At 36.7% G+C, this 15,491-nt stretch overlaps 1 protein-coding gene across 4 annotated transcripts in view; it reads right to left on the bottom strand.

Annotated features, from left to right (window-relative positions):
- Positions 1-15,491, bottom strand: part of aplp2 (amyloid beta (A4) precursor-like protein 2) — a 99,941-nt gene that overhangs the window by 12,868 nt on the left and 71,582 nt on the right. For 3 of the 4 annotated variants that reach the window (XM_016575734.1, XM_016575736.1, XM_016575735.1), the window contains exons 6-13: positions 12,911-13,113; positions 11,771-11,938; positions 8,299-8,432; positions 8,085-8,159; positions 7,843-8,001; positions 6,074-6,202; positions 4,033-4,132; positions 801-974 (exon numbers count right to left, since the gene is read on the bottom strand). In XM_016575734.1, coding sequence (XP_016431220.1) covers positions 801-974; positions 4,033-4,132; positions 6,074-6,202; positions 7,843-8,001; positions 8,085-8,159; positions 8,299-8,432; positions 11,771-11,938; positions 12,911-13,113 — 1,142 coding nt within the window. The remainder of the gene's footprint in view (positions 1-800; positions 975-4,032; positions 4,133-6,073; positions 6,203-7,842; positions 8,002-8,084; positions 8,160-8,298; positions 8,433-11,770; positions 11,939-12,910; positions 13,114-15,491) is intronic. The other variant, XM_016575737.1, reaches the window with a different exon arrangement.

Genomic DNA, 15,491 nt, shown 5'->3' with positions numbered 1-15,491 from the left:
TTTTCTATATGTGAAATGCTTCTTTTTTTATTTTGTGGGAGAAATATGACCGTAACAGGTTTTATAAGATTCACTTTAGTAGGCTGTGGGTAATAATGAGTTAACTAAGTTTTCTGACTGGTGCCATGCCAAATACTGGCTGAATATTGTTTGCAAAGATGAATGAACAATTTAATGTGTTTCACAGTATATACATCTCATATCACATGAAATTACTACAGTACATCATATGAACATATTATATAATAATGCCAGATTAAACATTTGCCTTTCTTTGTGTTTTAAATTTGTTTATAGCTACTTTAGCTGACCATTTAACCTACTAAACAAGCATATTCTCCTCGAGTTACTACAGAAAATCATATCAAACCTTCACAGAATGCTTTCAGCGTTAGAAACGGTAATAACACTATAGTTCTAGAAATATGATATTCAATAGGAAGCGGAAATATGATATTCACTTTTCCAAAGGGTATTGGTTATTTTCATTTTAAGTGCTACAAGGTCCAACCCTGATGAAAAACAACTTAAACCACTCTCAGCTGGTTTGCTGGTCTCCCAGACTGGTCCGTTTTCTGGTTTTAGAAGGGGTTTGGACACTTTTCAGGTGTGCAGGCTAAACTCAGGCTGAGGAGCCTGCTAAGAGGATTAAGCTGTTTTTTCCCCCAATAGTGAAGGGGGTAGTAGTGGCATGACACTGATACAAAACCTGCCTCGGCAACAGTGCCATATTGAGAGACCGTGGAGAGCAACCGCGAGCCTTAAAGGTTTGCCTGTGTAAATTTAGACAAGAAACGTACCCTCGGGTTCAGCGGGGGAGCCCAGAGTGTTGACCTGGAAGGGGCGGAAAGGCTTTCCTTCAAAGGCAGGAACCTCCACACTCTCCTCAGAGGACACAGTAACATCAGGCTGTGACTCAGAGATGGAGGACAGGAACTGGTCCATATCTGCCTTTTGATCCTGCAGAAGTTCATCTGAATTGGGGGATACAGAGAGGAACATGGTTCAATTATCCATTGCGAGGTTCCGTACTGCGGCACTTCCAGGCATCGGTGAAGCTAAAACGACCCTTTCTACTTCTCTAAACTTGCAAAAACACTCTGCACAGAGTCTGGCTTAAAAACTACGCATCTTCACACACTAGTGGGAATCTGGAGCAGTCTTGACCCAGTTCTGTCAAATCCCACACACTAGTCTCATCTATACTACACAATGCCACGGGGCTCCTCTCATAAAATGAACGGAAAAGATGAAAAAAAAACACATAAGTGCAGAGGGGTGTCTCTGGGAACAGCTTGACTGTTTCCACCTGAAACAAAGAGCATGGCGCAACAAACGCTTCAGAACACTGTAATTTACGTTGATTGCGGTGAGATGTTTTCAAGCTGAGCGATAAAAAGAGAAGCCAAATAAACACTTTTGTGTGTGTGTGTGGGTGGGTGTGTGAGAGAGAGAGCTAATTACTGAAGCCAAGCTTTTCATACAGGTGTAATTATCTTGGCATCGGAGATGCAGAGAGATTATGGAGTTGTTTAGGGGACTAAAAGCTCAAAGCAGGACAAAAGAATGCATAAAACGGACCGAAAATCTTTGTACAGCTTTATCTGTGATAAATCAAGGGAGCTTTAGAGTTTGACATCAGAGTTCAGTTTGTTGAGCTCACACACTAACGGACCACATCAAGCAAGATGCCTTGAAAAGGGAGGTTTGGGGTTCGGTTTATTTAAACGCAATCTGACCTAACTTGCAGGAATGGATCAGTATTGATTACATACAATCTACCTATTTAAGTAACATGAACTGCTCATTGTTTGGTTGTACAGAAACAGTCCCAAATCACATACTTATGCACTATTCTATAACGTTTTGTAGTATATAATAGTGTGAATAGTGTGTTCACTGAAAATTCCAAAAAGAAAAAGTGCACTTTAAATACCCAGATGATGCACTTAAATAACCGAAAAAACTTAGTGTGGAATGTTGAACACTTCATGCACTCAACTGTTGCAGCGTTAATTATGTAGCGAAGGGGGAGAGGCTATCAAGACTCCATTTATGAAATGACAAAATAACCTTATATAATTCATACACTACATGGTTGAGTAAATAGTGCATAAGTAAATAGTGTGCATAGTGCGTCATTTGGGACACAGTTAGAGAATCTTAATCATTTTCTCCATAAGGAAAGTGATTTTTAACAATAATGTACAAGCTTTTCATAAAAAAAGACCCAACGTGAGCTCCAAGATAATTAAATGATGAAATATGCTTCTGTTCAAGTTCACAAGTCATGATTTCAACGTCTTTAAAAAAAAAAAAAAGTCTAGAAGTAACAAAAGTAGAAACAGATCTTTTCTTCCATATTGTGCCGTACATCTGAGTGATAATCAAAAAGGAAAAAATAAATAAATAAAAAAGTAGGACGACACTGGGACTTGGTTGTATCATCGGTTGCTGATTAGATGGAAGCAGATCTGAATGAGAGCTTGCAGTCAGTCATTAGTGTAAAAAAAAAAAGTTCAAGAGTTATAAAAATTGATAATTAAATTGACCATTAAATTAAAAATTAAATGCATTCATGTTTTTAAATAACATGCATTTAAAAATCGATAATTTCACACTTACTTTAATATGCAAAATACCAGTGAAGAACTACACTACCCATAATCCTGCACAGAGATCCACCAATCAGAGCTGTCGTCATTATGGGAAAAAAAAACAGGGTTCAGCAGTGACCAGACATTCCCATAAAGCATTACAAACGATGCAACAGAGTCTTCTACACTAGAGAATTTTGTAATAAAGAATTTCATACTCAATGATTATGAGCGAATAATTGCACTTTCTACAATAGTTTCTGATCGGATTACACCGTTTGCAGTGTTTCCTGGGATTGTAGTTCATTCCCTTATAGAAGAATTTAAATACACAATGTTTTTTTTCCTGTTTAAATTTTTGCTTTAAATCTAAGTTTGCAATTTTGTGATTCATCTCAGAGTTGGTTGATTTGGTTCGTAGCTTAAAGGAGACATATTATGCCCCTTTTTACAATATGTAATATAAGTCTCTGGTGTTCCCAGAATGTGTCTGTGAAGCTTCAGCTCAAAATACTCCACAGATCATTTATTATATAATTTTGAAAATGCCTATTTTGAGTGGAAGCAGAAACACGCTGTTTTTCGTGCCCGTCTCTTTAAATGCAAATGAGCTGCTGCTCCCCGCCCCCTTTTCCAGAATAGAGCTGTGCCATTACAGCTCTCACCTGCTAAAAACATCTGTTTTGGTTCAGATTATCATGTTTATTGCGTTGAAATCATGCGTTTTAAACATGAGTTTAAACGTCTGATACACGGTTTTCTGAGAGCACACATCCGAAGCACACGGACACCACGTCACCAAGGGAGCGAAATCAGACGCGCTCGTTTTTTTTCAGACGCTTGCAGAAAAAGGCTTCCCAAAACAAAGTTACTGGGTTAATCTTTTTCACGTTTCCTTGGTTGGTAGATGCACTGGGGACCTGATTATAGCGCTTAAAACCTGGAAAATCAGATTTTCATGATATGTCACCTTTAAAATTCTTTTTAAATTCCCTATGGAGAAAATGAATGAGAAAAATACTTCCAGAACCAAAGGCACTAAAAAAACTGGACAGTTCCGCTTGAATTTTGCAAGCAAACATCTCACATTCTTGATCTCTTACGGTGGATCTGTGGCAGACAGAATCAGTATATTCTCAGCAGCAGACACTGTTGTGCATTTAAGGTCATTGGTAAAACCAAATAGACAAAAACATGAGTAAAACATTGAAGCTGACACCTTCTTCTAAATTGTTACCTAGCAACAGAGGAAAATACCTGCCACTAGTACTCACCGTGTTAATCAAGTTCATGATGCAAATAATATAATGTGACAAAAGGTAGTAGTAAAAATACCAAGCATTATCATCTCTCTCTCTCTCGTTTCTTGCTTATGTGATTTATAAAATGCCCATTTTTACCATTTTCCAAATCTGATCCAGATCTCCACACTTACCAATCTCATCCTGGATCTCCTCTGCGACGTAGGGCACCTTATAGAGCAGGGACAGGCTCTGGTTCATCCTCTCCTCAATCACCCGCAGGTGGGTCATCACCTAGGAAACCCAGACACACTTTTAAAACAGAAGACGTCTTACGCAAGATGATATTTATAAAAGGGCACCATTATGCAGGATGGAACTTGTCTGTGGTTGTGTGGTGTTGGATGGTTTAATGTAACTCAGGAAACACAAAAGCTTTGTGGCAATCTTAATACGTAAACAGTGAGGAGAAGAAACGTTGTGACTGTGGGCTGTAAAATGTGTGAGTGTGTACGAGCAACCACGCCTGGTTCTTTGTTGTCACAGCATTTGTGTGCTATGCTTAAAAACCAGCAACAGATGGCAATGAAGGGCCTATATATCTGAAGAAAACGAAGGGGGAAATTGCTCTTAAAATGTCCTTGTAGACCTTCTAGGCGCCTGTCTGGACCTCAGATACTGTATTTAGCTGTCACACTGTTGCTTTAGGAAGTAAGTTAGTTTATGTTGGTCTGCCAGTCATACCTGGACTTCTACTCAATTGAGAGGAGTTGCCAAAATAGACTGGACTGCCATTTCTCAAACACATGTTTATATAAAGCGCAGCCCCACAAGTCACCAGTGTAACTGCTATTTTTGCTTTTATAAAATCTACATGAGACATGACAGTTGATAAAGGGATAGTTCATCCAAAATGACATGAGGGAAAGCCAATGACAGAATCTTCATTTGGGTGAACTATCCCTTTAATCCCTGTCCCATTGTCCCAAAAATTATTTTAAATGGGACGAGGGTTACAGATTCAGGGGCAGAATTACGAAAATCTTCTTAATAAAGAAGTTAAGAAATTTCATGAGATAAATTGAGAAAGTCTTCTTGTCAATTCTTGAAAAATTCCTAAGTTCTCAAATATTTTCTTTAAAACATCTTATTTTTTTTATAAGAAAATGACAGGCTTTAGTGGTTTTATCTGATTGTATGGCAGTTCTAGCAGAAAAGCGCTAATTAATTAACACCTAAAAGACAGTCTTTTTGCACTGTAATAATCATAATCACGCACACAATTTACATTGCAACTGGCTTGTGGGAGTGCAGAGATGTGCTATTTTTAAATTTAATTTGCTTTAAATAGTTACATTTAAAGAGCCTGTTGCAAGATGCAGTGATCCATTGTTACGGAATTTCAAATTCAGCAAAAAGTAACATGACAGATTATTCTTTACATTATCAATCAATGGTGTCACTTAATGCATATGTTTTATATGTAGCTAGTGTGTCGTTGTAATTCTTAATATATTTATAAAAAATATATATAAAAAAAAAAACTCACCTTTCGGGATTTTAAAATCAAGTTAGAGGTTATCCCAACTCAAACTTAAATTTGAAATAATCAGGAACTGCCATCAGTCAGTAAACAAATACACAGGACATAAACTGTTGTGCATGTGGGTTTAGTTTCCCATGATTCTCAGATCTGTGCACACCTCTGGGTCTGTGCCATGTCCCATCTCCCATGACAAACATCTGTGCTGGCCAGTCTGGAATGCAAATTATAGAGCCACGCCATTGGCTCAGACTTAAGTTACATCCAATCAAATCACTACGTGTGATGTTACACAAGAGCAGTGCGGTGCAAATCTCTCATATAATGTTCGAACAAGAGAATCCAGTCATGCTAACTGACTCATGGCTCTCATGGCTCTCCTGGACAATCTGAACACCATACATATGCACAGAAAGCACCATTAAAGAAGAAGTGTGTAATTCCTGTGCCTCTAAGCTGAACCAATTAGAAGGCAACAATGATTGTTTTCAATCACCACTGTTTAGCCAAACAGCCACAGTTTTTAAGAGCTTTTTGTGAAATCATCCTGCAAATGGGTCATTTATGGTCTATTAAGCAGGTACCGAAAGGCTAGTAAAACGGTTATAAATAGACAAACTCTGCAAGGTGAGAAAAGACGATAGAAAACATGGGATTTAGCAGGAAAGGGAGGCAGATTGGGCGACACGGACTTGGGACTTCATCTGGGCGGCCTTCTCAGGGTCCACGGCCAGAACGTGCTGGTAGTGGCGGATGGTGTGCTGACGATCCTTATTCTCGGCACGCACGTACCTCTTCAGAGCCTGCAGGATACGGTGGGGCTGCAGAGACAGAGAGAGAAGATAAATTGACCACAAAGGAGAGAAAATAAAAGGCAGGGTGAGTCAGGCGGACACCTCCTTATGAGCTGGCTGATCTGTGAATCAGCACTAGGATCAAAGAGCCGCAAGATCCGCAGGACAGAGAAATAACAAGAGGATTAGCACGTGCCTGCTTGTGCGAGTCCGGCTCTGGCTCTCTTCGTGCAAGTAATTTCAGGGGATTAAACATTACATAGGTGCACAATTCAAATTGATATCTTAAGTAACCGAAGCCACCCTCCCTTGTTATGAGCTTTCAAGCAGGGTAATAGACGACGGGAAATCCGCCACCATTAAATCCCACAGCAGAGAGAAAAGACAACCATCGCTCATCAGAGACTCAAGTATGAGAAGTGTAATCTGGTCATTATGAGATGAGAACAATCTTTCAAGGAAGCACTTATCTCTCAAACTTCTTTTACTCCCTCACAGAGCATGCATTTCACACATGACCGCACATGATCCATGCTCATTTATATACTGGAAGGGATCTGTCAATGCTGGAAGTCACTCCAAGTAAGCAGTGGGCTGGTATTTGCATGCATCTCAAGTGATCTGATCACATGTGGTCAACAGAGACACAATAACATCCACACACTTGGGAATAGCATGCATCTCAAATGCATCTCATGTGACTACTTGTGATCAGCTTTTGAGGGGAAATTGGTGGTTCAATGACATGATAAATCTATTAAATAACATGCCATTTACACATTCAATGACTCAAATACACTTCTTCTAGATGAGCGTGTTTTTAATTTCATTATGATTAACGAAGTCAGTCAATGTCAGCGTGATACAACTGTTCTGACATTATGGTGAAGGAAAAAAAGCCTCTTTAAAATAAATTTTGGAAAAGAAAAAAATTATATGGTTTGGTAGAAACTATTTATTATAGAATAAGAATAATTTATAATCATTTTGTTAGTAAAAAGCTTTACAAAACTTGCTATACTGCATAATATTTGGAGAACTTGTCAAACCAAAGTCATGTGGTGCAACCAACATGCAGGAAAAAAAACAGGACACCAGCAGACCTTCATGACTGTGTCAACAAGTCTCTTAAATAATCAGATAAACTGACCTCTTTGACAAGGCAAAGTTAGTTAGGGTGTAAAATGTCACTTGGTACAAAAATATGATATTTATAAATTAATTATAAATTAATAATTAATTAATGATTAATTAAAAAACCTTTTCACCTTGAAAAATATTTTAAACAAAAAAAACAATAAAGTTGAGTACAGTCATATGTATTCAGGGTATAACAAAATTATATTACTTTCTGATGGTTACACCACATGACATTTTTTAAGTAATTAAATGAAATCTATTTTTAAACTATATAAAAGTTTATTTATTTATATTTTAAAAGTTTATTATATTATATTATATTTTATTTTAGTTTTTATTTTATTTTATTATATTATATTAAAACATATGAAACCAACATAAGTATATTTCTTAAACTTGTTTTGAAGTAGATTTTAAAAGATGTTTTTGACTGTGGACAGCAGTGTTTAACGCCTGCATTTACCACCAATAAGGATGTTAATTTCAGTTGTAAACGGGGTGTATTAGGTCGTTGTGTGTTGTCTCACCCTTGGTGGATCAGCCTGCAGAGCGGCTAGGTAGTTCTCCAGGGCAAGACGGCGGCGATCGTTCAGCATGGCCTCCACCCGGGCAAGATGAGTCTCCACCAGCTGCTGTTTCTCGCTGGCTGCCTCCTCCTCTAAGGACTCCACCATAGCCTGGAAGTGCTGCAGTGAGAATAATGAAGACCCCATAAATAAACAGTCACCTCTTGTACGAGATGTCCTCTGGCATAGAAGCTGAGGTTTACCTGGATCAGTGTCTGTCTCTCAGCTTTGGGTAGGTTCCTGGCCTGGCTCTCAGCTTCCTCCCACTCCTTCCTCACCTGGTAAGAACAACATACGCAAATCACTTGGGGCTCAAATAATGGCTGGAATCTGTCTAGCCACATGGAAAAAAAACTCCATTACGTCACATGACAACTACCGTGCGTTTACAAACTGTAAATGTGACCTCTCACTCACCCTCTCCATGCGGTTGCGGTGTCTGATCTCAAGTTGCTCCTTGGCCTTCTGGAAACGGCTGTGCTCTTTATCATCTGCTGGGGTCTCAAAGTACACATCCACATCATCTGTGGGTTGAGGGGTGGGCGGCACGGCTGAGGGGGTAAAGAGAGAGTTTATAAACAGGTGGCACATCCAAGCTCTCTCCCAAAAACCCAATAAGAAGCATTTTTAGGAATCACAGCACTGCGGAAGCATAGGCTGCTGTTGACACTAGGTAGGCAGCAAATTATGCTGTCTTTCAAGGTATCTTTTTGGGCAAAATGTAAGGCAGGACTGCATGTATAGTTTCTTGAAAAGGCAGTCCATTAAAGGAAAAATGCACCCAAAAATGAAAATTGTGTCATTTACTGACCCTCTTGTCATTCCAAACCTGTATAAGTTTATTTCTTACGTTGAACACAAAGGAAGATATTTTGAAGAACCAAACAGTTGTTATTCCCCATTGACTTCCATAGTAGGCAAAGGAATACTATCAAAGTCAATGGGGACCATCAATTGTTTGATTACCAGCATTCTTCAAAATATCTTGTTTTATGTTCAACATAAGAAAGAAACCCATACAGGTTTGGAACGGCATGAGGGTAAATGATGAACATTTTCATTTTTGGGTGAACTTTTCCTTTAATGCACTGCGACAAGCTTAGTGAAAAGAGTTGAGGCAAATGTCCATTAAATACATTTATTCAGTACTGAAAAATATGCTTAACTTCATTTAAAATGGACATTTCTTTATCTTGCAGTTTTTGTGTGCAATGTATTTTGATCTTATTGCAGTAGTATCAAGCTGTTAGCTTAGCAACATGTTAACATTAAACTCTATAGAGTGCAACAATCCCATTCATTTACTTCATAGAGGAATTGATTTTGAACAATAACTTAAAAACGTTTCAGACAGAACTACGAGGTGGTTAATTGATGGCATAAGCTTTTGTTGACCATATTTCTACATCACAAGTAATCCGGTTTGATGGTGAAATTCCTGGTGGAAAAATTACATTACCCATGATTCTGCAGAGAATTCTCCACCAATAGGAGAACAGTGACGAGAAAATCGCACCAAAAGAACTTTTTAGCACCCACCCACTTCTATAATTCACTGCGAATGACGTAGAGTCAGTTTTCCTGCACTTTTTAGACTACTTATAGTATTTGGTATACATATTATTTGTAGTTTTATATTTCTTGATTTTCAATAGTATTATGTAATTTGCAATGCTCCATGAGACTGTAGTTCTTTCCTTCATTAAAGCCATCAAATACAAAGTCTTGTACCTTTTTTATCCTATTTTCAGCTACTTTGCTTCACATCAAAGTTCGTAATGTTTTGATTCACTTCACGACTGGTTAGTTAGGTTCAAGGCTCAAATCTGCTGAAATGTGGGCAGCACTGTTGCATTCTATTGAAACTGTGAGGGTCAGTCAGGCCTTTTGTGTGGTTAAAGTGAGGAGTACTATTCGAGTGGTGCATGAGTGACCATTAGCCAAGTGTTCCAAATCAGTCACTTATGAGGCTCCTATGACGGTTAGGAGGCTTCCTATGGAGGACCAAACCTGCAGAAATAATAAATAAAGAAATAAAGATATTTATTCGTTTTTAATTTCTGCAGGTTTGGTCCTCCATAGCTTTCTAGGTAGCCAGCAGACATTTAAGGAGCTCACTATCTTTTGTAACAGAGCTAGAGAGACTTTTTTTAAACACATTTACACACAGAAACAAATAGATAGACAGACCAACAGACCAGGTCCAGAGGAGCAAAGGAGGAGCAGCCGAGAAAATGACAACTAAGATCAGACCAAAGAAGAATAAGCTTCCCACAGAGAAGAACTACGACTCGAGAGATGTTTTAATTCCCCTGATTTTGAGAGAACCAGACAGTCCTTCATTTCCCATTCCTTTCATCCTGTCCTCTGAATAGCTCTCTTCTGACAGAAGCGCTCTCCTTAGCATTTATCTTAAGAGTTACTGCGCAGTTCTGCACGCTATGATCGAGATATGAGTTCAAATCAGATTTCCTTAGTATACAGATGACAAGACCGACATGATTACCCATAAGGCTGTGCACAAAAGGCAACATGAGACATGCATATTGATGAGAACAAACAGTCTTCAGCATCTAGACTGATAAGAGCACAAGAGAAACCTTGAATTATGAAGGTTAACATGATAAAAAAAAAAAAACATCATAATTGAACCCATCATTTCATGTCGCCACAGGAACACAGGATGATGGTTTCTACTCCTACATGAATTCAAAACACTGGCAGATTAGAGCTGAAAGACAAAGCGAAAGCAAAGACCGAGTAACAAAGGATGGGACACTGTGCAAGCAGAAATAACAGGATAAGAACATATTAACCTGAATTAGATAAGATTAAAGCAATAACATCACATTCTTTAGAAAAATGTAAGAACAATTTAATAAATATTCCCATGCTAAATTATTATTACTGCTACTAATATTTACTACTACTACTATTCTAATAGTAATAATAATACTACTATTATTATTATTATTACAATTATTAAATATAATAATTACATTAATAATTAAACTTTATTATTATTATTACTAAATGACAATTAAATAAAAAAATTATATAATGTAATTATTTTATTAGTAAATAATAATTCATTTAAAAAATTTTTTAATTATTATTATTATTATTATTATTGTTATTAATAATAATAATACATTTTGCTGTTAATCCACATATTAGAGTGAATTAGATAAGATTAAAGCAATAACAACATATCAACAGTGGTAAAAATACACAACCTTGCATGACTTCTTTCTTTAGTAAAATGTGAGAACAATTTTATAAATATCCCCGTGCTAAATTACTGCTACTGATAACAACAACAACTATTACGACTATTAGTATAATTAATAACAATTCTTAAATATAATAACTTATTACATTAAAATTAAAATTGTTATTATAAAAAAATATAATGGAATTATTATATTAGTAAACATGTAATTCAAAATAATTTATTAATAATATTTTATTATTATGATTAAATGAGTAATTAAATTAAATAATTAAATTCAACAACAATAATAATAATAAATGTTGCTGTTAATCCAATAACAATAAGCCATTTTAAAAGGTGAAATAAAATTTGTCTGCCAATAGTAAAACTAATAGCTAATTAGCCCACAAAGGGTTTACAGTTGTAAGGCAACACAGGAAATTACATTAATACAGAATGTACCATGTCCATTTGTAACTGCTTTGACTGCATCTCATCCAATCAAAATCAATCATTCGTATTCCGAGGTTGCAACACACGGTGTTTTAAAGCAAAGCTGTTTTAAAATTGACATCTATGTAAGCTAACATAGCATTAGCATTGTGAGAAAAAGCAAGGAGAAGGTGCAGGGCGGAGCAGAAGGGGGCGGAGTCCTTGGTGACGAGTGTGACTTACTCAAACGTTTACACACGGCCATGCAGTACTCCTCGGAGTCGAAATTGTTGCGGTTGCCGGCACAGCCTCCGTAGATGAAGCGCACACACTTCCTCTGCTGCATGTCGAAGTGCCAGCGAGGCTTAGAGGCGCGGCAGGGGCCGGTCTCCGCCTCCAGAGAACACACAGCTAACACAGGAGGGGAGGCGCAGTTAGAGCCTCCAGCCACCGGGGGCAGCAATCAGTAATGCCCTTCAACTATAGAGCGCAACAGTGACCGCACACTTCAGCGGCCTTGGGTCTAGAATATTTTTCCCATTTACTTTCTCTATAGACCTTGCACCTAGAATGTTCGTTGAGGAATCAATAAAGGCGTCAACTATAACGATAACTATATTAGTGTCCATACTCCAGTTTCATTTGCTGTATTAAGTGCTCAAGTTGGTTAAAGTCGGATGGATTCTGATTGGCTATATGCATTTTTATCATTGACCAGCTGGAAAAAATTGTTCTGAAAGCGATTCCAACAATATCGTTCCTCTGTTATCGTTATAGTTGCGGTGTGGACCTCCCTATTCTCTTACAGTTGTCATTATAGTTATCGTTCTTGGTGTGAACGAGCTTTTAGTATAAAACAAATTAACTTCACTGCAAAATATTCAGATACCTAGAAATACATAAGTTTGAGAGTGTAGGGGAAATTATTTGATTACATGTTTCATAGCTAGTGAGCACTGCTGAGCTCTACCACAATTTTGTTTCCATGGCAACAGCGACTTCTCTGATTGGTGCATTCATCTTTATCAGGAAAAAAAAAAAAAATGTAAATCACATTGATGTGGCTTTAACAGAGTCATATATTTTCTTAATCTTTCTTGCAAGGCATTTACATTACTGATAAAAGAAAATATAGCTATTTCTCTATGGAAAAAATGAATGAGATTTTTATTTCTAGACCCCGACTGTTGCACTATATAGGATGTATAGACAATGCCAAACAATAAAATGCATTATTTTTTTTTATTTTATTTTTTTTACATTATTTCTTAAAATAAAAGTCAATAATTGTAAACCTCTACAGTGAAGAGGACCAGAGATATGTATCAATGAATCACACTGTGGCAGTAAGGAAATAAATGTAGCAAACAGTGTGATACCGACCTTCCACTTCCTGCAGAGTTTTGTCAACATCCTGGCTCTCAGGGATGGCAGCTTTGTCTTTCTTCATGTCCTTTTCCTCACTGTCTCGGTCGTCCTCTTCATCTTCATACACATAGTGGTAGTCCTCCTCGTCTCCGTCGTCCTCCTGCTCCTCCTCTTCAGCTGTGTCCTCTGGAGTGGGCGGCTCGTTGGCAACAGGATCGCTAAAAACAAGAAAAGACAGAATGAACACAATTTTGAAGTAATGTTAAATTTTTCTTAGCCTTTTTGCCTTTACTTACATTTATCTACAGCAGTAGTGTCCCAATCTACACCCCATTCAACATTTCAAATAGTATTACTGCCAAAGCACCCTTTTAAAAGAGTAACTATATTGAAGCGCTATAAAATAACAATTTGCATTTATGAGCAGCTTGAACATTTTTCACGATTTATCCTTTTTTTGATCCATAAGAGAAAGTGAGACATGCTTTGAATGAAGAGTGTTAATTTCATTATCTAAAACGACAACCATGAACAAAAAAACATTACTTGAAATAAAATAAACATTAGCCGAAATTGTTTTTTTTTGTTGTTTTTTTAAATATTTCAGTTATTTGTCAAGGTAACATTTCTCATTTTGGTTTAGTTTAAGTGCTAAAACAAACTAAACAATAATAAATATATATATATATATATATATATATAGACATAAAAAAAATAACATGACAAAAGCACACAGCAAAATTAATAAAAACATTAAAATTAAAAATAAAATATTACAAAAAGTAAAATTTAAACAAGTTATAATAGTATATAAACGATACTTAAGTAAAGGACGACATGTTTATTTTTAGGTGAATTATGAAGGACATATTAGTGTAATTCAGGAAAAAAAGCAGGATGAGATATGACAAAGAAATGACAGGAGCACAGTGGAATGAGAGGGAAGGAGAACATAGGAAACAGAGGGAGAGGAGGAGCACAGGTTGGAGGTTTTATGATTTATGGAAGTGAATCGAGCAGCTGTCAGAGGTCAAAGGCATGGCACTCGAAAATATCCAGATGGTCAACCTAATTTATCCTACACAAACACTCACACGGCGCACACTCTCACACACAATGCTTCAGCTACTACTCCTCAAAGCGTGATAAGATACGACAGATCACAGTCATACTGATACATCATCTTTTGATAAGCGTGCCGGGGCGTTCGGATTCAGAAGGCTGTGCCTCCGCCAAAAATTTGGATGAGTAAATAATTGACAATACAAAAACGATGACTTATGAGTCAGCCAGTTTTTTAGCAATAACTAAGTTTGATTAAATTAGAGCTCAACCTCCACGCCTGGGAACTTATTTTACTGATGATCTTTTGATGAAAAGAATGGTATTATTAATAAAAATAAAACAACTAATCGTATAAAATGCTACACAAAATCTGTTTTTTACTGTATTACTGCAGTTATTCTACAAGTAAAAAAATGAAATGTAACAGGTCAGTTGTAATGTACACTACTGTTCAAACGTTTCTTCTTTTAAAGACATTATTACTTTCATTCAAGATTTATTAATAAATTGATCAGAAGTAGCAGTCAAGACATTTATAATTTTGCTAAAGATTTTTATTTCAAATAAACTGTATTGTGGTTTCCACAAAATAAGAAGAAACCAAATCAGCATATCAGAATGATTTCTGAAGGACTGTGAAGATAGTGCTCGACACTGAAGACTGGAGTAATGATGCTGAAAACTCCGCTTTGCATGACAGGAATAAATTACATTTTAAAGTATATTCAAATAGAAAACAGGTATTTTAAATTGTAGTAAAACTTCATAAGTTTACAGTATTTTTGACTAATTTTCGGCAGCCGAAATTTCGGTGCATCTATAATTATTGGCGACATCAGAAATGGATATTATATAATAGATGCTTTTTTGAAAATTTTAGCAATTTAAAAATATTAAAAAATGATTTTTTTTACACAGCACCCCTGCTCTCGACAGACAGCACCCCGGTTGGGAAACACTGGCATAAAAGACTATCAAAAAAAATCTTACATTTGAACAATAGTGCATATATTTAAATTGACATTAAAATGGTTTCATTTCGTTCTGTATGATATCTTAAAACTGGTCTAAACCTTTGGAGCTGAATGGAACTAATCAGAGATCTAAAAAAAAATTATAAACACACAACCTTAACCTGGGGCCTGTACCATGAAGCCAGATTAGCTGGCTAGCCAGGTAAATTTCAGTTTAGTTTGCACCAATCCTGGGTTTTAGGTACCATGAAATTGGCTTGGCTTTTAGCGGTGTTCATTGCCATAGTAACTTGTACTCCACGGCTAACCTGCTCTGGGGCAGGTTATGTTCTGAGTTAGAGATCTCAAACTGAAATTGGACCAATAAGATTTGAGAAGTGACACATGTCTGACGCAAAATAAGTCACTCCCCCAGTTTCTCTTGCTCCAAATTAAAGGTCACTAGTACTAAAAAAAAAAATTGTCTGGCTTTAATGATAATTACTTCGAGTTATTTTATATGATTTATATAATTATATTATTATTAATCCATTACACACAAGCAATTTTAGTTTAAC

This window comes from Sinocyclocheilus rhinocerous, unplaced genomic scaffold, assembly GCF_001515625.1.
Source record: "Sinocyclocheilus rhinocerous isolate Xijiao unplaced genomic scaffold, SAMN03320098_v1.1 scaffold82, whole genome shotgun sequence".
In the NCBI taxonomy this organism is placed as follows: domain Eukaryota; kingdom Metazoa; phylum Chordata; class Actinopteri; order Cypriniformes; family Cyprinidae; genus Sinocyclocheilus; species Sinocyclocheilus rhinocerous.
This window is presented reverse-complemented; position numbering and strand designations above follow the sequence as displayed.